At 30.9% G+C, this 18,452-nt stretch overlaps 2 protein-coding genes across 3 annotated transcripts; both read right to left on the bottom strand.

Annotated features, from left to right (window-relative positions):
• Nucleotides 1-283: 283 nt before the first annotated feature.
• On the bottom strand, nucleotides 284-6,317 carry LOC114263794 (uncharacterized). Its single transcript, XM_028204382.2, has 4 exons — nucleotides 3,756-6,317; nucleotides 3,563-3,656; nucleotides 2,060-2,269; nucleotides 284-1,163 (listed from the first exon to the last, which is right to left on the bottom strand). Exons 1-4 carry the CDS (start codon nucleotides 3,828-3,830, stop codon nucleotides 478-480), a joined length of 1,065 nt encoding a protein of 354 aa, XP_028060183.2. The 5' UTR covers nucleotides 3,831-6,317; the 3' UTR covers nucleotides 284-477.
• Nucleotides 6,318-8,561: 2,244 nt separating this feature from the next.
• LOC114263792 (protein DETOXIFICATION 12) lies at nucleotides 8,562-17,905 on the bottom strand. Of its 2 annotated transcripts, XM_028204378.2 has the most exons (8): nucleotides 17,411-17,708; nucleotides 12,109-12,304; nucleotides 11,760-11,955; nucleotides 11,576-11,662; nucleotides 11,399-11,455; nucleotides 11,055-11,293; nucleotides 10,715-10,920; nucleotides 8,562-8,831 (listed from the first exon to the last, which is right to left on the bottom strand). In XM_028204378.2, the coding sequence occupies exons 1-8, from the start codon at nucleotides 17,657-17,659 to the stop codon at nucleotides 8,775-8,777; spliced, it is 1,287 nt and encodes a 428-aa protein (XP_028060179.2). In that variant the 5' UTR covers nucleotides 17,660-17,708; the 3' UTR covers nucleotides 8,562-8,774. The 2 variants fall into 2 exon arrangements, with proteins under 2 accessions (XP_028060179.2, XP_028060178.2); XM_028204377.2 differs by having other exon boundaries at nucleotides 11,760-12,304; nucleotides 17,411-17,905.
• Between the last annotated feature and the right edge of the window lie 547 nt (nucleotides 17,906-18,452).

Genomic DNA, 18,452 nt, shown 5'->3' with positions numbered 1-18,452 from the left:
ATTGTTACATCATCTCTCTACTTTTTTTTTTGTACATATTTTCATAAAAAAATAAAAAAGTCACTAAATAAACCCATACCCAAAACCACAAGCTCATTAAAATTTTAAGTTAAAAGTTTGAATAAGCTACATTTTGACTAAAAAAGCTTACATTATTTATTTAAATAAATAAAAAAATTCAAGCTATTCAAGCTTGGTTCATTATCAGTTTGATTCGCAACAGAATGTAAGATAGCAGCTGCCTTGGCTTGTATACAGTATACCCTGGCACAAACAACAATGGTTTCTCAATCTGACAGATTCAAAATGGGATTCAGCAACAATTGATCAAAACACAAGGACAAAAATGGAACATTCAGTATTACACCTTTATACACTAAACAAGAAATATAAGAGACATATGATTCAGCAAAGTAAACCTTGGCAACGTTCAACCACAAAACACCATTTATAGGTGGATCAGTAAAAATTCTGTCTCTAATTGCTCACAACGAGGTTCTGCATTTCTGGCAGTAGGTGGGTAACACAACCTAGCTCAGATTCCATTTGTCTCAACGAACGCCTTACACCAGTGCATGCTTGAGAGAATGCTTGCGACGAGCCTTTAAGATTATCTATCTCCACCTGCATTTCATCAATATTGCTTGACATACTTTCCATGGCTGACTTCATAGCAGGAAATTCTTGTGGCGGATAAAGACAAGCTCCAAGCTCATCAACCTGCAATCCAATTCCTTGGCAAATCTTCAACAATCTCTCCAATGGGTTCACAAAATCATTACTGTTATCTTGATTTTCCTGCTTGAGCAGACCTGTGATGAATCGGATAAGTTCCTTTATGACTTCCAGTGTTTCAGAAACAACCCCAATAGCCAATTGAGAAATTTTCATCTCTTCGGGTGACAGGTCATTGCCCAGATCACCTCCAATTGAATTATCACTATCATGGGGCTCGCTTTCGTCTTTCACAGAAGCCTCTTCAGAAGCTGGCTTGAGTTCTTTCATCTCGCGAAGAACGTCTTTCATGGAAACCGCAACTTGTGTCATTGCTCGGCCTACTGCTGTGATATTTGTGGCAGGAGTCTTCTTAAGAGCAGAACATGCATCCCATACCTTGCCTACTAATGGAGGGATTGTGAGTTTTTGGTCTTTGTTACCAGATCCTGCAAGATCATTCAGGAGAACTAAGGCCATGCTATTTTTAAAAGAAAATAGAAGGGTTAATTTACCTTTTTATTCCCCAAAAAATGTTATTTGTGTCATTTTGGGCCTTCATATTTAAATTGAGTCCATTTAGTCCCCAATGTATAAGAAGTGCTTCAATTAGGTCCCCTAACTAACTCCGTCAGTCGACATTGTTAAAGTCAGATAAATGTCAACATTCATTTCAAAATTATACTTCTATGATATCAAAACCAGAATATATGGAGAATTGATCCAAAAAAGAAGCTAAAAAATATGGAGACAAATAAGAATAGAGGAAGGAGAACAAGAGTCACAACCCTAACACACAAAAACAGCGACAACCTTAACTCAATATCAATAATTCAAAGCTAGCTAAAACTTGTTACGTAAAAGCCATATATATAAGCAATGTAAAAAACCCTAATTAAGGTTACCAAAAAAACACTAACCAAATAAAACTCAAATTTAAATTAAACATCATACAGAAAGACTAATGGGTCTGAGAAAATCAAGGGTTACAAACTAGTTGGTCTGAGAAAAAACTAAAGGAAATTCCAATTTTGTCATTTCTAAACTCCTATTACTTTCCAGCTTCAGCAGAGTTTTAGTTGAGTCTAATAATTTATACTAGTTAGATACCTGCATGCCACAAGGCCACTATACTATTTAGTTTGAGCCAAAGAATAGTCAAATTCCTGCCATCTTTCTATTTTCTCCAAAAGACTAAGACCACAATGATGTTACATAAAACACTTGTGGACATAAGTTGTCGATTGAACAATATTGAAATTTTCAACAATTGATAAAATATGCGTGCTTGATGTGGTCTGATGTGCGTGAACAAGTGCGTGTGTGAGAGAGAGAGAGAGAGTACCATAGGAAGAGACAGACTCTTTAAACAGCATGAAACTGCAATCAACAACTTGCTTCACAGATGCATGTATGCAAGAAGAAAGCGTAGGTCCTGCACCCACTTTACTACCATGGGACAGCAGAAGGAAACCCTGTAGCATATTGAAGTATGCTGCCATGTTCTCCTCAAGTTCTTTAACTTCTGGTCTTTCACCAGTCCAAATCATTCCAACTGCACGGAAAATCATAATTCAAAATTTATTTCTTCAACACCACTTCACACCACATGGAAGGAGGTAACAGGCAACTGGTATTGCCCATACACTCTTGCCCAAAGGAAACAACTGAAGGAAAAAATCACAAGACAAGCAAGGTGAACAAATCAAGGAAAAAAACGCAAACAAGACTCATTGCTTCCTAACCCCAAGGGGTTGGTCTGGTGGTAAGGCCTTGGGTCTTGGGGGTGTGCTCCCTCAAAAATTCAGAGATCAAAACCTCTTGAGTGCTAATAATTTCTTGAAGCCATCGGACTGGAAAAAAAACCCTTGAATTAATCCTTGCTGAGGGCTTGTGCACCCTTGAGGATTAGTTGGGCATTGATCCAGACATTCCAATGCCAATAAAAAAAAAAAAAAGAAGACTCATTGCTTCCCGTTTTATGTGAATACTGCTTTTCAGATTCACTATGGACAGCTCAACATTGTACTATTCTCGTTTTAACATATAATTGCATTGAAATAAACAAAGAATTCTGCAAATTTAAAATGTGTTTTACTAAGAAGAATAAGAAAGATCAATGAAGAAGTTACTTTTATTCCCACATCATCTATAATTACAACCAATTTATTATGAAGTGCATATAAGACATATTCATAATCAGAACATTTGTTCTGTGCAGTGCAGTGAGAGCAGTGTATGTCAATATGTACAAGAATTTATTTTTCTGATGCAGTCCATAAAAAATGTACTCTACATAACATTCAAGGAAGCTAGAAATCTTGGAAAGTGATTTAATTTCAAAGGATGTCCACTTGCAAATTTGCTTAATTGAATTTTAGTCTTAGTACAATTTTATTTGTATTTACTTTAGGTTAAACATCTGGTTGGTTAGTTTTTATTTATTCATTTTGAAGAGGGTATTTTGATAATTTTATATTTTATTTAATTCAATTTCCACAAACCAATGAAATAAGGAACATAACATTTATACAAGTGGAAATTTCAGATAACAGGGCAATGGATAATAAACAAATTGCAAATCAATGGAGTAAAAGTGAAACATGCGCCCAGTGCAAGTGAAAGTTATGCTCTCACTCGTACTAGCATCAATTTGCAATTAGTTTCTCCGTACTGTTTCCCATTAATCTAATATTTTCCCTTTATATAAAACTAGAAAGAACCAATTTGATTCATGAATAAATAAACATGACCAGTTTTACAGATTTATGTTAATCTAAAAATGATTGCATAAAAGTAAAAATTGAAACCGGAAGACAGAGAGAGAGAGAGAGGGAGAGAGAGAGACCTATAGTAGCTTGTTTGGAAACTTGGTCTCCCATTTTAATCACCTCATTCCAGCTGACTTTATCAAGAGATGAAGCAGGTGTTTGATCCAATACCTTCAAATCGAACAACGCACAGATAGAGAGATATACATAAAAATTTACATAACTATGTATGTATGTATGTAATCGAAAGCGATTAAAAGGGTTTTGAACCTCAAGGGTTTCATGGATGGTGTTGAGGTGCTCGGTCAGAGTCCGATTCAGCTTCTCCTTCGCTGCTTTTCCCATCTCTCTCTCTCTCTCTCTCTCTCTCTCTCTAGCTTGCTGGTTCTCGCACAAGGGTTTGGGTTTATGCAGGGTCGAATATCAATTCACTGCAAGGGGGTGTAAATAACGACGTCGTTTGCACGTTGTGCCTGGCTTTGAATCTGATTCGCTACCATCTGTTGTGATAATGGACCGTCACAGGCATATCACTTCCATCCGATTTGCCACGCTGGCAATGAAGATAGATGGATGTGGATATCATCACCAGTTATGCATAATGCGTTAAGATCCTCTAGAGTAATCTCCTAGAGTGATCTCTTACAATAAAAGAGATGAGCCCGACACGTATCCCACTCAGTCTCTAGGAGTTGAGATTTAAATTCACCAAAACGATATCGTTTCGGTAAGTAAATTGAAAAAAATATATATGATAACAGATGTAAGAGAAATTTTGAATAAGAAGTAATCAAACTAGTAAAGCAAAGGGTTTTGGTCTGTAAGATCTAAATAAACAAAAAAGAAGATTCAATCTATTCGATAATAAGAAATGTACTACTAAAAAAAATTCATGCTGAGATCATTAAAACAATCCCCTATCATTTGTCTATCAAACCAAAACAAACTCAAAAATCAACTTCAAAGACCTCACAAAACAACAGATCAGAGCAATAACTAGTCACCATTACTTAATCTTTATCCTAAGATTCTTATTCACATCCTTCAGTTTCTTCAAGTGCTCTTGCATTCTCTGCATAATCAACACAAGCATAACACAAACCTATACGAATATGTATTTCTATGTACATATATGTATATTTACAGACCCTATAGTGCGAGTACCAAAGATTGATTCTCAAGAGAGTTCATGAATTCAGATCTGTATCATTATCATCATCAAAATCAAAATGAGCAACAGAATCAACAGATTCGGTCAACGGACATAGAGATCGGCGAAGGAAATCAAAGAAGATGGTGCGAATAGGGTTCAACTCGTCGACAAATCTGTGGTCTGCAAATGCGATTGAACCAAAGGTGTTGGAGTGGTGGTGGCGGCGGAAGAGATCAAAGACGAAGGCGCGCGACAAAAGTCTTCTAAATCTCCGCGACAATGGCGAAGCCATGCCGGCGACGAAGAGCAACAGTTGTGTCACGGAGGTTGTTGGCAATGACAATGAGGCGAGGCGGTGGGGGCAACGAGATCGGAAAGGAGAGAGAGAGAGAGAGAGAGAGAGAGAGAGAGAGAGAGAGAGAGAGAGAGAGATATGAAGAGAGTTGAACCCATGAAGGACTTGAAAAGAAACCCAAAACAAAAGATATTTAAATTTCTTTTTTTCAATTTACTTACTAAAACGACGTCGTTTTTGTCACGACCCAATCCCAGGAGCTTAGGATTGGAATCGCAACTTACTAATTTATTCTATTCGTAGCAAATTAAAATGCACAAGCGAAAATAAGAATAATTAAACAGAAAATTTACTTCATTTTACTATTTAAAAAAAAGAAAATACATTTATAGGGTTTTAATTATTTTATTATTCAGTGACCGGCCTCGAGTAACACAAAAAGGGAGCAAAAAAAAAAAAGAAGAAAGATAAAAAGAAAGGTGGTTCAACAACAATCCATGTGCGGGTTCCATTTTGGTGAGGTTATGGGTTTCGCTTAACACAGCAGAGTGAGAAACCCATAGATAGTACAGGGAATACAAAATAACTATAGATAGTTAGTTAAGGCAAAACACTTACGTAACTCAATTTGGTAAATAAATCACTTAAGTGACAGAAAACTGAAATATAGAAATTATGTACATAAATAATCATATCCATGGTACAAAACAAAACAGAACAAATGTCAGTGACAATCAGAACAGAGGTCAATGGATCCATGACAAACAGAGAATCATAAAGTGGCTAAACAGAGGCCAATGGTTATTTAAGTCTCCTAAGGCATGGGACTCCCGTGGTGGTACTTACAAAACATAATTGATTATAAGGTTATAGTCAAATATTCTTTAAAATTTAAACAAACATATCAATGAGTTTCATTTTTAACAAATAGAGTTTAAAAAATAATCCACGTAACTAAAATATTAATATAATTTATAATAATTTATAAAACGTAACTTATATAAAATAAACTATGATAAATTAAAACATGCATAAAATACATTATAATAACTCAAAATATAATATAACTCACCTTAATATTAATCCTTATCCTTTCCTTCACTAACACAACCTTCCTATTTACGCACCTTCGTCTCCCTATTTTCTTTCCTTTCTTTTCCTTTCTGTTCCTTTTATTATTTCCTCACTGATTTCGGTCACTCTAACGCTTCTGATCAGTTCTTTCCAATTTATAGAAAAATAGAAACACCCTGCGGCTGACACGTGGCAATCTCGCCGATTCTCAACTCTTTTTTATAATGGGTCATGCTCCGGAGCTCTAATTAGAGCTGCAAAAGTGCAGCTCTAATGAGCTGTCACCTGTATAAAAAAAAAAAAAAAAAAATAGTGAAGTAAAAGACAAAAAAGAGGGAAGAAAAAGACAAATTAGAGATGCATTAGAGGTTCTTTTTTAGTGGTCCAAATCATTTTTGTTTTATAATTCATTCAGACCTCCATTAAGAACATAGATTATCACTTATCTAAATATATATATATATATATATAAAAGATATTTACATTTTGGGCCCAAATTCTTATTATAACTATATAAATAAATTAATTCTTGACTAAATTATACTTTATCGCATACTTATAGAAAATTAATTAATTATTTTACTACATCCACTATTTTTATTATTATTATTATTATTATTATTTAGTTACTATCTTTAATTCTAATTTTGGCTCAACTAGTATTATAATTTCATATTAGTGTTAATTTGGCTCCAAATAATAGTTCCTAATTAATCTCATATTTGATAACCTAATGCCGAATTAGATTTATATATTTATTATTATTTATTTATTTAATCATAGATCATCACATACAACCATAATTATCTTTAACTATAATTATTTGTGTGGTATTTAATTCGTTTAATTATATTTATACATGCTAATCTTTTCACATTAATTAGTGATTAACTTAGCCCTAAATAAATTTTCTCGTCACATATTTGATAACCGCAATGACAAATTAATTTACATAACACGTATAGCTTATTTATTTTATTACTCCTATTATTATTAAATTTTACTTTATCGCATACAATCACAAAATTAATTCTTCTATTTTACTATTATAGATTATTATTATTTTTTTATTAATAGTCGTGATTAGTTGTGGTATTAATTAAATATTTTGGGATGTCACAGTTTTGATGAGTTTGAATCTCAATCCTTGAAGGTTGAGTGTGACATGTGTCCAGCTCATCTCCTTTACTGGAGGAGATCACTCTTGGGGGATCATTCTAGAGGATCTTAATGCATGCATAATTACACAGATTTAATTCATATAAGGGTAATATTAGGGATGTAAAATTTTTTACTAAATAAATGACCAAATCTCTTGCATGGGTGTGTGGTCTACACTTTTGTGGACCCTATACCAATGTGAGACAATCGGTCATTCATTAGGTAGAATATTTGGGTCGTATAACATTTTCTTTCATATAATAATATTTTGTTCTCTTGCTATCAGTTTTTGTGTCATATATTTTATAAGGTAAATTACAAATATACCATCTGAGATTTGATTAAAATATGAATCACCCTTTATAATTCGGAAAATTATATTCTACCGTTTGGAATTTCTAATTTCATAACAAATTGCCCTTTTTATTAATAAATTATCAAGTTAATTAATAGTTTTTAATGATATTACAAATACGTTCCAATTAATAATTTAGGTAATTTTATTATTGTATAGAAGAGTAATTATGAATTTTATTTTTTTAGTCAATGTTACATAAAAAAATCTATCACAAAAAATAACACTTAAAAGTTTTAGCGACAATTTAAAAATATTGTCACAAAAAAAATATTAATTTTCAACTTTTAGCAACATTTTGAAAAATTCGTCACTAATTTTAAGTTTTAAGGACAATTTATAAAAATCGTAACAAAAAAAAAACACTAATTTTCAATTTTTGGTGACATATGCAAAAAATATCCCCAAAAGTTATTTTTAGCGATAATTTTACTATGACTTATTTTTAATAGGATTTTATAAGAATTAAATCTAACTATTATGATTTATTGATAGTTTACCCAAGTATTTATTGGGTAAATTGCACATCTTTTCCTGAAATTTTAAAAAATACAATAAATCTCACAATTTAAACATAATTACATTAGCCTCTCTTTGATAAGAACAAGTCTGGAACCTAGAAAAATCTTTTGAGTTGGTGATTGTGTAGTGGAAATTAAGTTTGGGTAGTGTAAGGTTCATATGTAGAAAAAAAATCTAAAATACAATATAATAATTTTGGATAATTTCTGAATAGTTAAATCTGAGTTTGTAGTATTGTTGTTTTAATAAAGTTAAAAGAAACTAAAATGAATGTTAATAATATGAAAATACAAGATAAATTTACATTTTTGTATGTAAAAAGATTTTTTTTTTTATTCATATGACTAACAAATTAATGATGAAATGAAAATTAAGCGTTATGTGAATTTTGTTCATGTTCTGCTACCAAGAACAATGAAAAATTGAGGCATGAATCTCATTTCTTTAATTTTTAGTGATGCTTTTATTTTACAAAATAAGATTAAAAGACTAATTCAGTAACAATCTATGGCCTTGTTTGGTGAAACTTTTTTTAAATTAAAAATTGATAATCAGAAAATAAAAGTTAAAAGCATTCTTATCCCAACTTTTAAATAATCAGCTTTTTTCAGTTTATTTAAACTATTTCTGCCTAATAAGTTATAAGCAGAAACTGTACCAAACAATCTGGCACAGACTTCTAAATCAAAATAAACTATAATCACGCCTCCAAAACTCCCCCATTTCACATTAATCCACTATTTGCTGAGATCTTCCCTCCAATAACCTCTCCCTCGCTTGAGTTGCCTGCAACATAAAATTGTCCCCAACAAAATGCTATTAAAATGGCAAAATTTAACAAAAATACTTCCAAAATCATATAAAGTCGTTGCAAGTTTTTTTTTTTTTTCTTTCTTTTCCTCTTCTTCTTGGGTGCAAGGTTTTTGGTCCGGTCCTACCAAAGAAATTGCCACTAATATACTGTTTGGATGGACTTTTTAGTGGCTTTTTCGCTACTCACCTTGTCATTAGTGGTTTTTTTTTTTTTTTAAATTCAAAATATTTTACATTTACGAATTCTATTCAATCAGACAAGATAGACAGAAAAATTAACTTTTGTTTTAAATTTGAAAAAAAAATACTAGATACAACATAGAGAGAAAAAAAAAAAAAAAGAGAAGCTAAAAGCAATCAGCATGCTTGGTTGGAGTTTTTTAAAAACTCTTTTCAAAAAATTCTACTTTCTTGTTTTTCGTATTTTTTTATTTTTACTGAATTTTTTTAATATTTTAAGCAAAATTTTTTTAAACTTTTTAGACATACCTAACATAAATATACTTAAAAAGTAAAAAATTTGTGAAAGAAACCTTTTAAAAATTCACTAAATACCAAAAATATAAAAAAAAAATACGAGAATTTTGTACATATTTTGTATTTTTATGTATTTATTAATTTTTTAAAATATTTTTTCACAAATTTTTTACTTTTTAGATACATCTAAGTAAGGTGCATCTAAAAAAGTAAAAAAAATGTCTAAAATTTTAAAAATATTAACTAAAAACAAAAAAAATACGAAAATAAAAAAACTCAATTTTCAAAAAACTTAATCCAAAAAACTCAAACCAAACACAGTGATTTTTGAACTTATTTTTTACCGTTTAATTTGTTTATACAAAATGGACTTAAAAAGTAAATAACTTTGACGTAATTTAGAAAAACAAAAAAAGACTAATTAATTGTATGCCAAACAATTCAGACTAAAGCACCGTTTGGGAGGAAGGTTTGTAGGTTTTTTTTGGCTATTTTAACCGAAAAAAGATAAAATATGCTATTTTAGCCACAACCAATAAAACATCATATCAAATCCATAATTATTATACTATTCTCTCACAAAAAAAAGTCAAAAAAGCCAAAATATCAAAAAGTCCTTCTGAAACTAAGTTTTTTAACCCAGACTAAAAAAATCAAAAAACCAAAAAACCAACCCACTTCTAGTTTTAATCCAAATCTTTGGTCATGATCTTTTATCTAGGCGTACTAGCTCATTGCATTTCATAAAAATCAATTTTACTAGATATGGTCAATATACCCATTTCATAACCAACAGGGCTAGTCCTATACCCATTTCTAGTTTTAATCCAAATCTTTGGTCATGATCTTTTATCTAGGCGTACTAGCTCATTGCATTTCATAAAAATCAATTTTACTAGATATGGTCAATATACCCATTTCATAACCAACAGGGCTAGTCCTATTGTTTAGCAATCTTACACCTCATTAAGAGATCAATAGTTCGAAACTCCCCACGTACATGTAAGTCTTATTTCTCATATATTAATTGGGATTTTCTGTCTCACTTTGGGAGTTTATTTGTAAAAAAATTTATATTATATTTGATTTTCATTATTATGATTGTAATTCATTAGGTTTCATTGTAATAATATTTTATATGAATCAAATTATTAAAAAATAAAAACAGTACCCATTTCATAATTGTTGGTACTCCATTCATTTGCTAAAACGAATGAAGAAAGTGAAAGAAAATTAGGATCTCCATGGATAGAAATTGACTTTCAACATTCCACATTTTTTCTCCTTTAATTTTTCCTTAGTCAAGCGATTGCTTTTCAAATGTTTTGTCCAGTTAAACCAAATAAATAGCTTGAAGAGATGTGAGATAGAAAATGGACCTGTTTTTCCCAATTTGTGAAACTTGTTATTAGGAAAAGCATAATTGATTGCACAATAGCACCAACTTGTATTCCAATCCACAAGCCTTTTCCTCTTAATTGTACCCAAAAACCCAATATGGCAGCAATAGGAATTCCAACCAGATAGAATGCTCCAAGGTTGACGTAAGCCCCTATGTGTTGCCACCCACATCCCCTTGCAACACCTAATTGAAAAAAATAAATAAATAAGTAGAAGAAGAAGAAGAAGAAGAATAGTTAGCTAGTGTAACAAGATATTATCATTTAAAATTCAAATATATTAAATACTAGATAGACATTGAGAGGCAAAATTTATAACCTGAAAGGACCCCTTGTATGCTGTCCAATATAACCGATAGGCAAACTAGAGGCGCCATGGCTGTGACATAATCCACAACTTCTTTCTCATTGCTGAAAGTATAGCCAAAAATGCTTCGGGTGGCAAAGAGGGTTGCACTCACTATTGTAGTCTCTGTGATTGTAAGGAACATCACGGCAAATACAGCTACACGAGCCCCTTGTGGGTTCCCAGCTCCTAATTCGTTTGAAACTCTAGTGCTAAAGAAAAAAAAAAAAAAAAAGAACTATTAGATTGGCATCATACATTATTATGTGGAGAAAACATTTTTTACATGTACAAGTGCACATATTGCATGAGCATACCTAACAGCAGCACCAAAGCCATAAGGTATTGAGTAGAGTGTAGTGACCGTATTGAGACTGTTCATGAAATTGACAAAGAAGTTAAGAGTAGTTATCTTAAACCTCAAAATCACAATTTGAATTTACAGTTTAGAACATTCAAATCATCATCATCAAACATTATGGTAGAGCACATACCATACAGAGAGAACAGAAGTTTCAAGCTCTGGATTTGGCAAAAGTCCAGACAACAAGATAAGAAACTCAAATGACCACCACTGGACACTGCATTCATCACAATTTAAAATAAAAAATGAATGAGAACCTCATAGCAAACAAAAGCCTTGAAACTTTATTTAAGAAATTCGCAAAATAAAATTACCAAATCATAACAGCAGAAGGAATAGCAAAGCGAAAGAACTCTCCCACTCCTCGTACCACATCCATTGAAATTGGGACCCGGGTTTTTTCACAGCTAGAAGAGTACTTCATGTACAAAACGAGGAAGATCACATTCAACCAATTTGAAATATCAATCGCCAACGCACCTCCAAGGTTATTCAATCCGGACTTGAACACTAGAACCCAACAAAGAGGTATGTGCAATGCAAGAGTGGCACATGAGCTTATGAGCATAGGAATGATCAAACTTTGCATTTGAAAGTATCGGACAAGTGGTTGAAGAATCGCATAAGCAAAGAGGGCGGGAACAAGACAAATTATGAATTTACCGGCTTCACGTGAAATTAAAGGGTCTTGGCCTATGAAAATGAGTATTTTCCCCATATAGATCCAGATTATAGAGAGGGGGAGACAAACAATGATGAGGGAGAAAATAGCAGTGTGAGTTTGAGTTCCAAGTTTTTTGTATTGTTGAGCTCCATATGCCTGTCCACATAGAGTTTCCAAAGCACTAGCCATCCCTAACTGTTTGACAAGGTAGAAAATCTAGTTAGTTATAGTAAAAATTCAAGACTATATCAATCTATTAGGTAACATCAATTGAATCTTTAATCCATTCATCATATTTCATATAATATAAGTCTCTTGTATGTATGTAATTGTAATTTTAAGTTTGTTGGTCATTGTTGATAGCTCAACAAACTATATTTTCCAGTCCTGAATTGAAATATAACATATGAAATGATTTCACAAAACATGTAATCATTATATAAATGCTTGTAACTGATTATTACAACTGAAGTACTAAAATGAGTTTATCCACTGCTCATTTACCAAATTTGAGTTCTTTAATAATTTATTTATTTTAAATGTAAGTTGTTCTAAATTTATTTCCTAACTTCATGTTGTTTTTTTGAGGTCTTACTTTTAAAACGCGACTTTAAAATGTTTTTATAGCAGTTAATCGTTCAGCAATGTTGGTTTTTTTGGCTTTTTTTTAAAAAAATTTTTAGCTTGATACTTTTTTGTTCGTTTGGTTTTCTTGTTTGGCTTTGTTGTATTAGAATGACAAAATTGCTCTTCACTTGGAAATGAGGCTTTTTTGACTTTTTGTTTGTATATGGGTCAAATTGGTAATTTTGCATCAAAAGTCAAGTGTTTTTGTCATTTTGTAATTTTGTAGTTTTTTTTTTTTTTGTCCATATATGCTTATTTAGTCCCAACTTAAAACCAAACTGGGGCTAAAGTCATATTTTAAAAACGCGACCTTAATGATAATGTGTGTTTTTTTTTAAAATGTAAGTTGTTTTGAATTTATTTCCCAACTTCAAGTTATTTTTTTGAGGTTTCTTTTTTTAAAACGTGACTTTAAAATATTTTTGAAAAAGTTAATTAAAATCATATTTTAAAAATGACTTTAATAAAATCGCATTTAAAAAAAAAATAATTTCAAATAAGTTTACAAATACTTGAGTTTGATAGATATATATATATATATATATATATATATATTATATAAAATAAAAAACAAAGGCTTAGATTTGTCTTTAGTGGATTGGAGGGTGTTATTGGATCTCGTGACGTTATCACAGGGCCCATGGAGTCTCATTTTTTGTGTAGGTCATTTATCAAAAAAATATCATATTGATCTGATAATTGTTATTATATTTGTTTTAAAAAATAATTGTGTATTTTTAAAATTATAATTGATGTTTATTTTTTAAAAATAAATATAATAAAATTATATAACTATAATTATCGAATCAATAAATTTTTTTTTTGAATAATCTACTCATAAAATTTGACAAAAATGAACAATAGTAAAAAAAAAAAAATTATAAAAAATTCAAAGGGGCATCTTTGTTTACTTGACTAAGCCTCCGTGTGGGAAGTGGGTTGGCTTTTTAGTTTTTTGATTTTTTTGATTATTTTAGCCTGGGCTAAAAAACTTGGTTTGGGAAGAGCTTTTTAGCTTTTTGATTTTTTTAACTTTTTTGGTGAGAGAAGAGTGTAATGGTTATGGATTGAATGTGATGTTTTGTTTTTTATGGTTAAAATAACCTATTTTGTCTTTTGTAACTAAAATAGCCAAAAAAGTCCAAAAAAGCCCTTCCCAAACGGACCCTAAAATGCCATCATACAGAGACGTGTCACTTGGAAGTTGCTATGAATAGACCTCTCTGAAAATAACAAGAATGATTTATATCATTAAAAAAAAAAAAAGATCATTAATAACATTAACGTTGAAAATATCAAAAAACAAAGGCATAATTAATGGTATTATTAGAGCATCACTTTTAATGCTTTTAACTATTTTTCTTAAAATAAATAAAAAAAATACTATTAGGAATACTAATTTTTTTATTAAATAAATTTTTTTTACTAAATAAATGATTAAATATGTAAAGTCTATAAAAATAGATTTTATATTCATATGAGATATTTAACCATTTATTTAATAAAAAATTTGAGATCCGTAACAATTTTTTTTTTTTTTTTGAAAGGATTGGGTGCAATGTATATTGACAAATTAAAAAAGTGGCATAATGACAAAAGAGTGGTTTTCTTGGAAAATTCCAAGAAAAATGTCACCAATACTGTTCAAAATCTGACCAATTCTTTCACTTTGCTTGGTTTCTAAGGCTCTGAGTGACAGTTTTTATTTTTATTTTTATTGTTAATCAAAAATTTTGGATAAATTACAAATAGTATATTGTTTTTGTTCAAAATACAAGTTATTTTTTATAGTTTAAAAAATTATAAATATTTTATTATTGAAATATTTTATTTAATAAAATTAATTAAAAAAATAAAATTGATAATTACTCTCTTATATAATAATATAATTATTTAAGTTATTAATTAAAGCATATTTCTAATATCATAAAAACTGTTAATTAACTTAATAATTTATTAATAAAAAATATGATTTATTATGAAATTAAAAATCTTAAAGGTGAAATATAATTTTTAAAATTAAAAGTGTATTTATAATTTATCCTCAAATTTTTTAACTTCTTAGGTAGGGCTGCTCGCGGGTCGGTTTTGGTCGGGTGCGGGTCAAAACCGACCCGACCCGCACTTATGCGGTTGGGGAAAAATGGACCCGCAACCGCCCGCGATGCGGTTCGTGGTTTGTGCGGGCGGGTGCGGTTCGGTTTGCGGTTTAGTGTTTTTTTTTTTTTTTTTTTTTTTTTTTTTTTTTTTTTTAAACTTAAGTAAATTTGACATTTTTTGTTACTTTCTAAACATTTTTTTTTTAGAAGAGTTATAAATTAAATTACAAGATATACAATTCATGATCATAATAAATAGTCCACATGTTAGATAAGATGATATGGAACCATGCTTGAGGATAGTAATTAATCTTCCTCCTTAGCTTGCAAAAACAAACCCTTAAAAGTCAAACTAGTAACACTAATTTAAATATGCAAAAACAAATCCTTAAAAGTCAAACTAGTAACACTAATTTTAATAGTGGATTAATCTTCACTGTTTAGTTTTTAATATGCAATAATGTAATAATAGAATGACAATTCAAAATATCATATTTAACTGTGTCTACTAGACTAATGGAATATAATGATTTTTTTTTTATATATATAAATAAAAGTCAAACTAATAACACTAATTTAAATATTATTAGATCATGATAATGTATATAAGTGCCCATATAATAAATTTTACTTTCATCCAAAATGTAAAAATAAAAATAATAACTAGTTATTTTTTCTTTTTAAAAAAAAAAAAAAAAGAGATGCGACCCGAACCCGATCTTTTACCAATTTCTTGACCCGCACCCGCCCGCCTACCTACATCGAAACCGCCCAAAGCACTGCGGGTAGGGTAGGGTCGGGCGGTTTGTGCGGGCGGGTGGGTTTGTTGCCCAGCCCTATTCTTAGGTGTTGTCGGAAAGTTAGTTTAAGAGTGAAAATAGCCTAAAAGCAAAAAAATAAAATAAAATAAAATATATAAATAATTAATAATGATTTAGACCACTAAAAAATACACCACTAATAGCATTAATATATTAAAAATGACAACAAAAAATAAATAAAATAAAAACAAGGCATAGAAAGTATGTGGGACCACATCCTTAATGTTTTTTCTAGTGATCCTTTTTTAGTACGAGAAAAGTTAGGGATCATGAAATTTTTTTCATGAAAATAATCATGAAAGAGTTATGATTCTTAGATTACCTTAATTAGTGTGTGGTGTTTTATTTTAAGTGTAATCTAAAGATCACAAAACTTTCATAATTATTTTTATGAAAATTTTTACATAATACCTAGCAGTGTTGTTTTAGTACTCCTAAGTATTTTTCATAAACAAAAGTGAATCACGTGCCTTGGGAGAACTGTCACCATAGGTAATGAAATGTCGGTTTTGCCCCTAAGCATTGAATAACACACCAACCGGAGATTTTTTGCCCCTAAGCATTGAATAACACACCAACCGGAGATTAAAAAAAAAAAAAAACCAAAAGGGTTGTGTGAGGGGCAATTTAGTCAATTTTTCATCCAAACATCACGTCAAACACTTTTTTTAATATAGCAATTCAATAAAAAAAAATCAATTATCTCTCTAAATACAAAAATTAAAATAACATGATAACTCTTAAAAAAAAAGTCATTTTCCATCCCAACACTAATTATTATTTTGGCTTATTTTGGGAAGATGGTAAAAAGTAATTTTTTGACTTTTAACCAAGCTTTTGGCTTTTTTAGACAAATGATTTGGGAAGTTGATAAAAAGTGACTTTTGACTTTTTTGATTAATATTTGTTTATGATGTCAAATCATAATAAAATGACTAAAGTACCCCTATTTATTTAAAATATTTACAACTTCACCTATGTAACACATTTTGACCCATGAGGGGTAAAATTATAATTTCACCATTGGCTAAAAACCAACTTTCCAAATGAAAAAAAAGTCAAAAAAGTCAACTTTTAGCTTTTGTTACTAACTAAAAAAAGTGACTAAAAACTATGTTACCAAAATAAGCCTTTATGGACCCACAATCATAAAATAATAATTAACGTGATAACTCTTTGAAAAAAAAACTTTCAAAAATGATATCAATGGACATAATTTTTTTTTTTTTTCAAAAGAAAGGAATGGACATCACCTTTAAATTACTAAAAATAATGTTTAATTAATAGCCATTATTATATGTTTAGAAGAGAAAATATTAAATGTATATTTAATCTTTGACATAATATAATGATTACCTTAAAAGTTAAATTCATAACCTCAATAATTGAATACTTTTTCTTTGTGGTCATCAGCAAATTAAAAAATAAAGAGAGAGTTATACAAGCCCTTAAACAAATGGAAAACTATTCCATACTCCTGGGACAATGCCACAAAATGACACAATCAGTTCAACATAAATACAGGTTGCAATTGAAAGGAACCTCAATGCATGCAACTCTCATGCCTCCAACTGTGAGTTTAGCACTAGTATACAAACAATAACAAGCTAGAAGACAGAAAAAAAAGGCTAAATTATTATTCCTTTAAAATATTCATACTCAATGAATAATAAAATTTTGATACTTTAATATTAACTCAAGTAATTCTAAAAAATTTGAGAATAGAACATCACTGACAAAGAAAGATGGCTTACAAGAAGACTGAAGCCCGTGACAGTGGAGAGAGAGATGGCTATGGCGGTGCTAGAGAGAGAAAGTTCGCCAAGGTGACCGACCATCATGATGGATACAACTTGCAACAAGTACTGTGATAGTGTCACAGCCATCATGGGTGCAGCTATGCAACCCAACCTCTTCACCTCCTCACCAAACACACTCCATGTTACTAAACCACCCCCTTTCTTTTCTCCCTCTTTCAATAACAACACACCTTCTTCTTCCATTCTTTCACTCTCTCTTTCTCTTTCTCTAACTCAATAGTTGTGTCTATAGATATATATGTGTAGAGCATAGGGTGTTTTGAAAAGTGGATAAAAAATTAACTTTTAAAATAATTTTTTTGATAAAAAATTGACTTTTTTTAATATTTTTTTTATAAATTTTGTTTTTTTTTTTTTTTGAGAGAACTTGGTAAAGAGTCAAAAACTCACTTTTTATCAAGCTGCCAAAAACGCCCCCTCTAAGTTTGGCATGTCATGGGTTCCTTGGAAGATCTCTTTCTTGCAGATAGGCCATAAGAAAGCGAAATGATGGGGTAATTGAGAGGGTAATTTATATGAAAATTGGGCCGAGCTGCGTAAATAGGCCGTTGTGGGCCTTAGGGCAAAGGGATGAGTATAAAAGCCGTTAAAGTTACTCCAGTCCCAAAGAGGTTAGCCCGGTCACCATACTAAATCCTACATCGGTTAAGGCGCAGTATGGTTAGTTCGGTCTAAAAGCCTTGCTAGAAGTTAGATCGGTTTAGACTTAACACTGTTGACACAGGAGGAACTAGGGTAAGAACATTGAAGGTAGAACCGAACTAACGATAGTTCGGTCTACTCTGTGGCTCGGCGTGATCATGATTACTTCGGTCATATTGGAGTTCGGCCATGGTAAAAACCATCTCACTTGGTTTAAGCAGTGAGGGGGGTGTTGAAGGATAAGCATTATCTTTCAGGAGTATGAATCCTAGGAGGACTCTACATGGAGGAGTAAAAGTCCTACTAGGATTGTGCCACGCAAAACCTGTAAAAG

This window comes from Camellia sinensis, chromosome 5 (genome assembly GCF_055761805.1).
Source record: "Camellia sinensis isolate YWXY chromosome 5, ASM5576180v1, whole genome shotgun sequence".
Classification (NCBI taxonomy): Eukaryota; Viridiplantae; Streptophyta; class Magnoliopsida; order Ericales; family Theaceae; genus Camellia; species Camellia sinensis.
This window is presented reverse-complemented; position numbering and strand designations above follow the sequence as displayed.

Excerpts from the sequence above, each read along its gene's own strand:
- LOC114263794 (XM_028204382.2), bottom strand. The coding sequence starts at position 3,830 with ATGGGAAAAGCAGCGAAGGAGAAGCTGAATCGGACTCTGACCGAGCAC. Across the intron at positions 3,657-3,755 it reads CCATCCATGAAACCCTTGAG|GTATTGGATCAAACACCTGC; the intron begins GTTCAAAACCCT and ends TTCGATTTGAAG. Across the intron at positions 2,270-3,562 it reads TTCCAAACAAGCTACTATAG|TTGGAATGATTTGGACTGGT; the intron begins GTCTCTCTCTCT and ends TTTTCCGTGCAG.
- LOC114263792 (XM_028204377.2), bottom strand. The coding sequence starts at position 17,659 with ATGGAAGAAGAAGGTGTGTTGTTATTGAAAGAGGGAGAAAAGAAAGGG. Across the intron at positions 12,305-17,410 it reads TCACGGGCTTCAGTCTTCTT|TTAGGGATGGCTAGTGCTTT; the intron begins GTAAGCCATCTT and ends CTTGTCAAACAG. Across the intron at positions 10,921-11,054 it reads CATACAAGGGGTCCTTTCAG|GTGTTGCAAGGGGATGTGGG; the intron begins GTTATAAATTTT and ends TTTTTCAATTAG.